Here is a 12,062-nt window from a genome sequence, read left to right as displayed (position 1 = left end):
GATGCAAGAAAGAGACTGCCCTAGGGCGGTCAGAGGGCGCTGTTATGGGATGTCTGTCAAATGCAGCAGCTACTTAACAGGGACTGAGTGGGTCCCCAAAGGTAGATACAAACAAGAAAAAATAAAGTAGCGCTTGCGAATGAGGAAAATCAATATAAAAATTTATTACACAATAAGACAATAAATGAATATAATGAGAATACACAATAAAATATATATATATAATAAAATGCTCAAACTCTCAGTGGATGCCACTAATTGTGGGATGTTACAGTAACATCCCACAATTAGTGGCATCCACTGAGAGTTTGAGCATTTTATTATATATATATTTTATTGTGTATTCTCATTATATTCATTTATTGTCTTATTGTGTAATAAATTTTTATATTGATTTTCCAGAATCATCTATGAAGCTGGACTGTGAAACCACAGTTGTCTGTTCTACATCTAGAATATAAAGTAGATGTTCTTTTTAAGAGACTATTTCACTAAATCTCACTTGCAGTTAATCCAGACAGTATTTCACGATGGTGGTTCTTAACTCTTATAAATGGAAACTTTGCAGTTCAACTTCAGTCATAAGGTTGATAAAATCATAAATAGTTGTAGTTAAAGATATTTTATGGCTTGGTTTGTCCTTAGATCTTTATTAAGGTTAGAAGAGAGAAGAAAACCAGGACAACTGCAATACTAACCTTTAAGCTTGTATGTTGCACTGCAGATGCACTTGCCAACTTCATTGGCTACAACGCACTCATATTCACCAATATCTGCACTATTGAATGAGGAGATTTCCAGACAAGCAAGAGATTTTTGGTATATCAGCCTGTACTTTTTACTACTACGTATTTGTTTCTTGTCTTTGTACCAGCTAACTTCAAAAGGTCCAGTACCAGATACTTCACACTGAAGAGTTGTATTTGATCCTTTTACTATCTCTGCCGGTTCAAGAGTTTTGATGAAAGAAGGAGGTTCTAGAAGAGCATTAGATTATAGGTAAATCATAACTATCATACCCAAAGACAGTTTATGTATAATAAGAACCTATAATTAAAATGTTAGACCAAACAAACCTTTCACAATAATTTCAGAAGTGCAGCTTTCACAGCCGGCATCATTAAGAGCTTCACAGGTATAACTTCCGCTATGTTCAACTTTCATGTTGGTAATGTCTAAAACAGCCTCTGAGTTTTCAAACGATATTGTAAACATATCGTTTGGGCTAATTGCTGTGTTGTTCTTGTACCAAGTAATGTGGATTTCTGGTGATCCTTTAACCTTGCACTGAAGACGTGCAGACTCACCCTGCCTTAGCAAATAAGTTGGTTCCACCTTTTTCACAAAAGATGGTGGCTCTAAAGAAAGAGTTTAAGAAAGAGAAGATAGCAAAATTATATAAGAGTTTTGTCAAAAACGTAGACGTGTTGATGCATGCCAGGTTCCTTCAGTTGGCCATTATCTTTGTTCAGACATTAGTCATTCACACTTGAATGGTCACAATGGTGAAGCTCATTCTTTCCCATTAATAAAAATCACATGTTCCATTGCAAACATCACACAGACATGAAAAACATAAACATTCACTAACATCACTATCACTGTATCCTGTTCTTAAACATCTTATAGGAAAAAAAATATATGTACACTGAATAAATCCTGGTCTTGTAATTTGAAATATGTGTCATGTTTTTGTACGGTGTGCTGTGTTTCTCTTACCTCTTATTGTAACTGTTGATGAAGACGAGCTACTTCCTGCATCATTTGAAGCTGTACATACATAATTTCCAGAGTCTTTTATCTTAGCCACAGGTATTTCAAGAGAAGCCACTTTATCTTCAAAATAGATTTTGTAGTCCTTCCCAGGAAGAAGCTTATGACCATCTTTGGTCCAAGCAATGGTCACTTTCCTGTCTTCGTCCACTTGGCCTTCAAGCCGAACTGATTTATTCACAGCAGAGCGTAAAGGTTCTAACTCTTTGATGAAATGTGGCTTGTCAATGACTACTAATTCTGCCTGACAGGTATCAATTCCAAATTTGTTTGAGGCTTTGCAAGAGTAAGTACCCTTATCGGCAGTGGTAAGACTTAAAAACTCTAGAATGTGTTTGTTGTTTATAGCTGAAATCTGACAGGTCTCTGAAGAAGAGATGGGCAGCCCATCTTTCTGCCATATTGCGTCAATGACTGGGGTACCTGACACTGTGGCCTGGAATTTAGCTTTCTTGCTGACAAAAGAGATTACAGACTCTGGTCTGGTTACAAAAGATGGAGCAAAGGCTTCTGCAAAAAAAACAGAGGATTCAGTATCTCATCAATATTTTAAAGCCATAAAACTTATGCATACTACGAAACAAGAGCGATAAGAAGAAAAGCCAGATTTATCAAAGACTAATTTATTAAAAAAGAATGAAAAAAAAACCAGAAGATGTTGATTAATCTTTTTGATAATTTGATTCGGGTAAAACTTTGTATAAAGAGATAATGAATAAAAGTCAACTAAAAGATTTTTATATCTGTGCTGTAGACACACAACTTTCTGTTTATAAATATAATCCCTATTTTTCAAGTGTTATTAAAAAAACAAAAATTTTCTCCATGGGTATGAATTATATTGATTAGATTCAAGCTATAAAAGCTGCAAATTGTAACCTTTTCGGTGATTTAACATCTTTTAAAAAACCATATTTGCCCAGCAACTGAATCTTCAGTAGTTAATTTTTATCTGTTGTCAAATTTGTCATATTGAATCTGAACAAGACTCTCAACAAATGATTAATATAAGACAATAATTATACGACACAAATAACTGCAAGTGATCCTCCAGTCCAATTATACACCGAAAGAGACTGGAGCTTAGTCCTGAATGTTCCATGGATATCTTTTAATAGGTGGGGGGTTGTGGTAGGTGGAGGGCTAGTCACCAACTATTCAAAACATGAATGATTTTGAACTATTGAGGCAAACACTTGCAATATGTTGTTGCTCTGATATCCTCAGAGATTATAACTCATATTAATGCTTGTGTACACTTTGACTTTCAATTAATGCACTATTGAATTATTATATGTTGAATTGTATGTGAACCTGGCACCCGATGCTTTCATAAAAAAAACTTTTTGCAAGAAAAAAAGACACAATGATTATAATAAAAATGAATGAATTAATAAATTAATAATTAAATATAGTAATTGCCATTAAGATGCTAAAGAAGAATGGCATTTGCTTTGAAAGCCCTTTTTATGTTGAAAAGAACAAAAAAAAATTCTGAATTTCCCAAATCCCACAAATTCACATTGATCTTGTGCAAACAGATTGCCGGAACATCATTTTCCAGTGTCGCTTATGATCTCAAGAAATATTTCACAGAAAATAAATCTTTCCTTTAAAGAAAATATGTAATTTGTGTTTGTGTGTGTGTGTTCTTGTCTTTGTAGGTATTTACTTACCAGTTACAGTCAACGTTGCAGTTGAGCTTACGCTACCAAATTGGTTAGATGCTTTGCAACTGTATTCACCACAGTCGATGACTTGAGGTCTTAGAACTTCCAGAGTTGAAAGGTAGGTAGAAGTCTTCAGAGAGTATTTGTCACTTTCGTAGATTTCCCTTCCAGACTTGAACCACTGGAACCTGACGTTGGGTGCGGGTTCTGTCTCACAGGTGAAAAATGCAGAGTGTCCAACAGCTACTTCCAATGATTCAATCCTCTTCTTAAGTATGGGCGCTTTAGAAAATGGAGAAGAAAATACAATTTTAGGATTTCCTCAAACAAAATGAAGATGTTAATAAAACAATATTTATGAAGTGGAGTGAGCAAATCCAGGAAAAGTGAAGGGAGAATGGCTGTGGGGATGAAAGATTATGGTTAGCTCTGTCTACTGTATTACATGACTGCATCAATGTGAAAAGTGGAATCACAACCCTACTGAAAAACAATGTGAACATGCACAAGAAATGTGGTTTATTATGTCACAGAAATAAAAATAAAAAACAGCTGAAAATGAAAGTCATTAGGTTATTTTATCTGCAAGTGATTACTTGGAGGAAATGGAAAAAAACACATTCTATTTACACAGCATGCTTTCAATTGCTTATTTTAAAACCATGATATAAAAATGGGTAGGTGTAAAGAATTAAATTGTCATAGTGCAATGGTAAATATAAGTGCTAGGAGTGTGAACTATGCACTTCAGTGGGTTTTGTGGATATGGGGATGGCAGTGACACAAGTAGGGTTAGTGATACCGTAGATGCTGTTTTGACAATAAAACGACTTGACTCAGAGTTATCAATGGTTGTTTTGGTTTTTCAAATGAAAAATGATGTAAAAATGTAGTAGAGATAATTCTTTTATCACAGATGTAGCCCTGCACCACCCTGGACCTCAATCGAGTGCTTTGTATGTTCTCATTCTTAGAAGATACCCAACCATTCTATTAGCACAGAGAGGGGTGCAGATCTCCAGGGATACATGGTGCAAACATGCTATTGCCCTTTTTATTGAATACACGTCTCTGTTTTTCTTCTTAAATATTGCTTGGCTTACCCACATTATGACTTATATTAATCAACGCAATGAGGGGGCATAGGGCCTGCCTTTATTACATGGGGCAAATTTGTATGTGTTAAATTGTTACTGCATTTCTTGGACGTCAACCAGGAACATCACTTATATGCACAAGAACAAGAGGAAAGTGTGAAAAAAGGCTCCAGCAATAACAACATACTGTGCTAGCCTACACTCCCACAAGTGCAGGGAGATCTCCAGTATTTCAGGTAGCTCCCTGCACCCATGGAAGAGTGGCAAGATCTCCCACACCCTGCCCGCTTCACTAGGAAGATATTGCAGGGAACTGCCCAGTGGTGGTGGAGGAGCTGCATTTTGGGTCAGGGCATAGTGACTAACCGTCCGACCCCACCCCCTGAAGGTGCAAGCAGTGTCTCCTTTCTGGACACTGCTCCATAAAATGATGGTCATGGATACACCTACACTGTATTTTACTTTTTCTTTATTGTATTCAACTTTTGCTTTAATATGGAAATCCTCATTACCACAGTGTGTTTTTGGTTAGGCTACCAATTTACATTGGTAAACGACAGAAAGCCATAATATATAATTTAGTTTATTTTCAATTAAAGATTAAAAACTGAAACAGCCATTGATAACATCAAGTCATTCCAAATTCTAGGCAACATTGTATTAGAAGAATAATCAGGACACAGTTATAATACACACAGCTAGTGTGGTGTACGTATAGATGTCTGCTTAATGATATAATATAGTAAGACTTAGGGCTTGATAATTAAATACTTGATTGCAATCAAAAATGTTGCAATGAGAAAATAACACTGAACTATATCTACAATGTTTCAATGTTTCTAAGTCATTCCCTTGAGAATGGGAGAAAGCAGCACAGTGGCAAGTACTACCACTACAGAGCTGACTCACTGGGGCCTGGCAATGTCAGGTGTCCCATGAAAGCAAAGCCTCTAGGCATGTTTCAGCCTGGTAGGAAGCAGATATTTGGCCATTGATAAAATATGTTTCTGAGTCCCTACAGAGAAGGTCCCACGACAGCTTTCAATTACAAAATGTAAATAAATAATAGTTACAACCATATTAGTTGCTATAGACTATACTACCTATTACAGTAAGTCGAATTTGTAATAAATGTCGCTGATAGTCTAAATACAACATGTAAATTACTGTAAGGGCTACAGCCCAGACTGATGCAAGTATTTGTATTGAAACCTACCATCGGTCAGCCTTTTATGATGTAAATAACTACACAGCTAAAAATTAAGATTACAAATTAATAAATTATTAGTGAATGATTACTTAACTTTGATCTAGTGTATTGATCTAGTGTATGAAGACAAAGAACAATTCACAGACAAAAATATTAGTCTAAAAACGTATTTTGGTAAAATCGTGTTATAGCATAGAGAAAGGCAACTGTATTCTGCACGTTTTGTTGAAATGCATTGTTTGGCTTATAGTAAAGGTTTCTACCATTGTCAAATGTAATTGTCAAATGTTGCCTTTTCATACCTAAACATCAATCTAAGGATGAGATGTATCAAAGAGAGTATTCAAGTTTAGAGCAATAAGGTACCAGCCAATCATCTCCTAACTCCAATTTGACAGGCTGTGTTTGAAAAATTGAAGGAGCTGATTGGTTGGTATTTTTCTCTCACCACTTTATCTGTCTCTCCAAGACTTGATACATCTACCTCTATGCCTTTAGTTAGTAGACATTGGTTAGTGACTTTATTGTCCCCATAATCCAACCTCTTTTAACAACTGTGAGATGCGCTGATGTTGTTGATTTGCCAGCGGCATTCAAAGCCTCACACGTGTACTCTCCATGGTGCAAATCCATTTGTACTTTGTTGATTACTAATGTATAGATATCATTATTTTGTAAACATGTGAACTCTATGCCTGAAGACAACAGTCTACCCATAAAGTACCAGCTAACAGTCTTAGCACTGGTAATAATTGTTTTGAAGGTCACACAATCTCCATCATTAACATCAGTGTCCATTAAACCTTCTTTTATTAATGGAGGCTTAGAATCTCTTAAAGCCTCTTCAAGATATATTTCTTTCAGCGTTTCTCTCCTTTTCACCATCTCTACATGTCCCTGAACCAGTGCAGTGGAAAACATAACTTCATCTGTATACGCGGCTGCACCCACGTCTTTAATATTCATGTTCTCTAAGATAGCACTAGGTGTCTGCTGTGGAGCCAAATGTGCAAATTCTCCTGGCTCTATAGCTATATCAAGCTGACTGGTTTCTAGGTTTTCAATAACAGATCCATAGGCCTCATGGATCATTGGTCTATCTAACACAGTAGCTGCCGACATATCCTTTGGGTGTGTACTTGTAATCAGGCCTTTTTCCTGCCTGGAGATAGAAATAGTTTCTGGTGTTTCAGATTCCAAGATCTGCTTTTCTTCATAGAATACAGCCTGTAATGCAGCTCTCAGAAGGGACTTAAGGTCAACACTTTGCGGATACACCGCCGGAAGTGACAAAGTAATTTCTTCAATGCCAAAATTGCTTGTTGTGATCAGGCAAGTGCATAAAATGTGTTTCGATTCTTTGGTTATTGTAATGCTTTTGACATCGATGTTTTCTACATTATTCAGCATTTCTGCAGAATATATATGTGGCTTAGCATACAGGGCAGAATATAAAGCCTTTTTTACATGACATTTGATTTCTAGACTAATTGTTTTTGGATATTCGGAGACTAGAGGCTCTTCTTTAAAAAGGCTTTCTAGACCTACTATTTCTGGTGCACTCGTTGGTTCATTCAGTTGAGTTTCCACAATTAAAGTTTCAATTCCTGATTGTTTTACGATTTCTAGATTTTCCTCTTGTATGGTGTGTTTTTCCTCGAGGACTAAAGGTAATCTTATCGACTGCCCTTCCTGAATTCTTGATGCCAAATCTTGTTGGGCTCTGTCTAAGAGGCTTACACTTTCTATGGGAATGCCATGGCTTTTAATACAAGAGGTTTGTAAGGGGTATGTAAATTCTTGTGTAACTTCACAAGCATGCATGTCGGTGTCTGGCACAACATTGTCATGACTCTCATTGATGACCCTAGTTTCATTTGTAGTGCACAGCTTTATCATAGGTTGGTAGTCTTCTTTCTGCAGGGAAGCTTTTTGCTCTTTTTGTGCTACAATGAGGTCTTCTTTTGGCATTAAAAAAACATTTTCCACAGTGTTAACACATTTCTGTTGTTGACGTTCCAATACAGAAGTAGGATCTATTCCTTCAGGGAATATATGCAGTGCTTCTAGGGATTCTCCTGAAAGGATCTGTTTTTCCTCAAAAGCTAAACTATGTGTGTAGATTTTCTCCATTTTGTCTATTGCAGTATTTGGCCCGGGTTTACTGAAAATAAGATCTTCTTCTTTGGCTAACAATAATTCTGGATGTATGGTTTGGAGATGTAAAAGTGTTGGTTGTTCTTTAGTTGAGCTCAGTTGCACTTCTTCGCCAACACCTTGTATTAGACCAACATCTTCAGACAAAATGCCAAGTTGTTTTTCTGTTAATGAAGAAAGTAGGAAGACTGGTTTGTTGGTAAGCTGAGCCTGGTCATTAGAAGGTATATTAAAATAAAATGGTTCTTCACATGGTAATTGTGCATTAGTGTCTACAACTTGCAAATGCATAGGCAAACTCTGTTCCGAATTAAATTCTGCAACGTCTGCCTCCTCACTATCTGGGATTGGAGATGTATGTTCACATGATATCTGCTTTCTTTCTTCTGATATTAAACTGTTTGATGTGAGTTTATCTTTTATAAGAATAGCTTCATCTTTAAATTCTGTTAAGTCAAGTTCTTGCTCCTTCAAAAAGGTTTGTTGGGAATTTGTTACAGATATACCTAACAAGTCTGACGGAACTGCCTCAGCTGTTGCAAGCAAAAGTGGCATACCTTTTGCCATAAGCTCTGGAGATTCCTGCCCAAGCAGTTGCTCTTTTGTGAGCTCCTCAACAAACTCTACATTGTGGGTATGCAAAATATGTTTTCTTCCATGTGTGGGTATTGTGGACACAGGTTCCTTAGCTTGAAAAGACCCAGCTATGTGACATGATATTACATGTTTCTCTTCTGCTACAAGTGAGATATACTTTGATCTTTCCACACTTGTGAGACCTAACTGTACTGTGTTTGGATAGCTATCTTTTAATTCTATTTCCTCATCTGCTGTTGTAGTTTCTTCAGTAATCGGTACTTGTAGAGGTTGGGTTTGGGTCCCTGGTAAGTCTTCAATAACAGGACTCACGATTTCTTCAACATGATGCTCATCAACATCTCTATATTCCGTAACTGCTGATGCAGTTAAAGGTATGTGTTCCTTTGGAGTAGATTCAAGATGGACAGATTGGTGACTTGAAGTCAAAACTTCCTGTATTATATCAACTTCCTCACGTTGAGTGGAATATTTACCTTCAGTGCTAATCATATACAACATCGCATCACGTTCTTGTAGTTCACTGCTAGCTAGACCTGGCAATTTAACAGCATATAAGCGTGTTTCAGTTGTCTCTTCCACAGAAGCTTTCTTATAAGACTTTTTGTTTTTTGTTTGAGGTTCTTTGGTAACAACACTTGTATCTTGCACTACAACTAGGTCTATGGAACAGGATGCCTCTCCAAGACTATTAAATGCTTTGCAAGTATAAGAACCGCTGTCTTCCTGCTGACACTTGTGCACTGTTAAAGACCCACTTCCATCTTTCCTGTAGCAGAAAGTATACTGTTTCCCAGGTAATAACTCTTCATTTTTTTTAAACCACTGAATTTTAGCCTTCGGATTACTAATAATTTTGTATTCAATAATAGCGTTATGATTTAGAGGGCAAGCAACAGGTTCTGGGGCCTTTACAAATGAAGGTGAACATGGCTCATCTGTGCCCTGCGATGAAATACTGACCTCCAAACTTGTCTCTAGTTGTTTGGTAAGCTCTATGTATTTTTTGTGTTCTACAGTGAGATATGAGCTACACATTGTCTCGCCATATGCATTAGTGGCAATGCAGGTGTATTCTCCTTCATGCTGTATGTTCACATAAGGAATAATGCAACTGTATTCATTATCATCGTACACAAATGTGTAAGCCTCACTAGTGCTTAGCCTATGCCCATTGTGCAGCCACTGGAGTTTTGGCTTGGGAAACTCACTCATCGTAACTGATAGCTTGGCTACATCACCTATTTTAGCATTCACGGGTGCAAGTTGTTTAAGGAAAACTGGAAAGTTAGCTTCTGTTTTAAGCTCTAGCTTGCTTGAGTAAACTGAAGTTTCAGGCATAGATTCAACAGTTCTAGCGCTAGGTTTTATCTGCAGGTCACTGCTGTAGGTTTCGTTTGTCTCCTCCTCAGTAGATATTATAAAAGAATTAGACACGTCTGTATAAAAAAGAAAGTGGATGACATTATATTAATATATTTCCTACACCGGAAAAGCATATATATATTTTTTTTTTTTTTAATAAAACGCAAGATGAAAGTTTGTTTGCATAAAGTCCATTTTATGACAAACTCAGTTTTCTATCCACAGAATGTTTAAAATCCCTATAAATAAATAACAACTTTAAGGAAGACATATTGCCTCAATGAGGGTTTTTGATTCATACCCTTCATTTTTTTTTTTTTTAAATCATTGATATTTTTTTCTGCCTTATGGTGGAAATAAACCAACTTAAAGTTATTTTTATAGACTGTATAGTACTTTATCCATGGAGCTTACGGTATATCAATCTGGCTTACTCCTATCCCCTCTCATACTTTTGTTTAATTCATATACTACTACAGAAATGGCAGGCTACCAGTGAACTCTATGGCCTTTGATATATTTAACATTTTAGAAATAGGAAACCCTAAAACTCGAATAACAATGAATAAAACATTAAGCAAATTTGAAGGCTATGAAGAACATAAATTACACAAACAGAGGTAAAGTTATCCATTAAAATAAACATTTTATATACACATACAGATCTGTCCTCATACATCTGTTCGGCACTCGAGCCAAAAAGTCTGTCTTGTTACGCCAAGTTGCATGAGAATCCTTTAGCATCAGGCATCTTTTTGGCTATTTTTTCCAAAAATGTATCTTTTTTCGCAATGCAATATGACTAGGTTGCACAAGGATACTGTGCTTATTAATGTCATGTCTTTATATCTGTGTGCGTCTTAGTCTCTAAATCTGTACACAACTACTATCAACTACAGTGCAGAAGCCATGGTTTTTTCCAATGCAAGTTCTGCTCTGCTATGTATACAGCCTCAGTCGCACACAATATGCAAGTGTCAAATATCAAGTACACAAGCACATTCTTCTCATGCGGCCTACAGTATCTGTATTGCGTTGTGACTAAGAAGCATTTTCAGCAAATAAAAAATATGTCCTCACTCACAACAGACATCTCATGCTGCATGGCGTATTGAGGTTAGATGTATGAGGACACTTATGTATATACACATATGTGTGTGTGTGTGTGTCTGTGTGTGTAAAAAACAAAAGTTTGCTTTGAATAACTCTATCTGTTTAACATGTGTCACATAAGTGTGGAAAATGTTTAAATAACAAGTTGTGGATGGGAACCTGGGCTGCAGCACAGTCCAAAACTAAAGAGGGGAGTCACCCACAACCCACCCCCAAACATTGCCCAACAGCGCCATCTGCGAGGCAGCGGGAACAGCACCAAGCACACCAGGGACTGTGCAGAACAGCAGTAGTGGATAAGCCCACCCTCCAAGTCTCCAATGTCAACTAGCTTCCATAGGTTAGATAACTATCTGCCTTCTCTCCAGATTCCTCTGATACGAGTCTGGGGGGAGGGGCTGGGCGTACAGGCAGCTAGCCAATGGAAGTTGGCTGATTCAGGAGACTGGAGTTTGAAATGATTCACCACTGCTGTTCTGCACAGTCCGCAGCAGGCTTGCTGCTGTTCCAGCCGACCTTCAGATGACAATGCTGAGCAATGTTTGGGTGTGTGGTGGGTGTTGCTGTCCTCTTTCAGTTTTGGACCGTGCAAAAAAGGTAAAACGGAGGTTAAAAAAATATGGTAAAAAAGAGGCATAAACCAAATTAATGTTTCACATTATTTTATTGAATGAATAAAATTAAACTATGAAAGATACAAACAGAAGCATAAAATTGAAAAAACACATACTGTGTAACCAAGGTTGTATTACTATGATGTCTCATTTTACATGAAAATGTAACTGATTTTTATAGTTTTGTTTTAGACCAAAATTATAATTTTTGTACTATTTACAATAAATGATAGCACAAAAGTAATTTAAAAGAATCTACAATACAGTATATCTAAAGAAATTTGGCAGGACGAATGTGCTAAACAATAACACATTTATTATGACTCAGTCTTGGTCTTCTACAAAGCTAATCTTGTTCATCCTGTATAAGTCTAATTTGTAGTGGATCAATGAAGCTACGGGGGATTTAATTAAATGCAGACTTCAGTGTACAAACTGAACGGATTCAGTATGAAATCCCGGCGGG

At 36.8% G+C, this 12,062-nt stretch overlaps 1 protein-coding gene across 1 annotated transcript in view; it reads right to left on the bottom strand.

The window, feature by feature from the left end:
• TTN (titin) overlaps nucleotides 1–12,062 on the bottom strand; it is a 286,949-nt gene that overhangs the window by 207,095 nt on the left and 67,792 nt on the right. The window contains exons 42-46 of the mRNA XM_083155111.1: nucleotides 6,293–9,943; nucleotides 3,450–3,725; nucleotides 1,720–2,283; nucleotides 1,077–1,358; nucleotides 699–977 (exon numbers count right to left, since the gene is read on the bottom strand). Coding sequence (XP_083011237.1) covers nucleotides 699–977; nucleotides 1,077–1,358; nucleotides 1,720–2,283; nucleotides 3,450–3,725; nucleotides 6,293–9,943 — 5,052 coding nt within the window. The remainder of the gene's footprint in view (nucleotides 1–698; nucleotides 978–1,076; nucleotides 1,359–1,719; nucleotides 2,284–3,449; nucleotides 3,726–6,292; nucleotides 9,944–12,062) is intronic.

Source organism: Crinia signifera, chromosome 7, assembly GCF_055691185.1.
Source record: "Crinia signifera chromosome 7, ASM5569118v1, whole genome shotgun sequence".
In the NCBI taxonomy this organism is placed as follows: domain Eukaryota; kingdom Metazoa; phylum Chordata; class Amphibia; order Anura; family Myobatrachidae; genus Crinia; species Crinia signifera.
The sequence above is the reverse complement of the archived record's forward strand: the minus strand, read 5'-3'. Positions and strand labels throughout refer to the sequence as shown.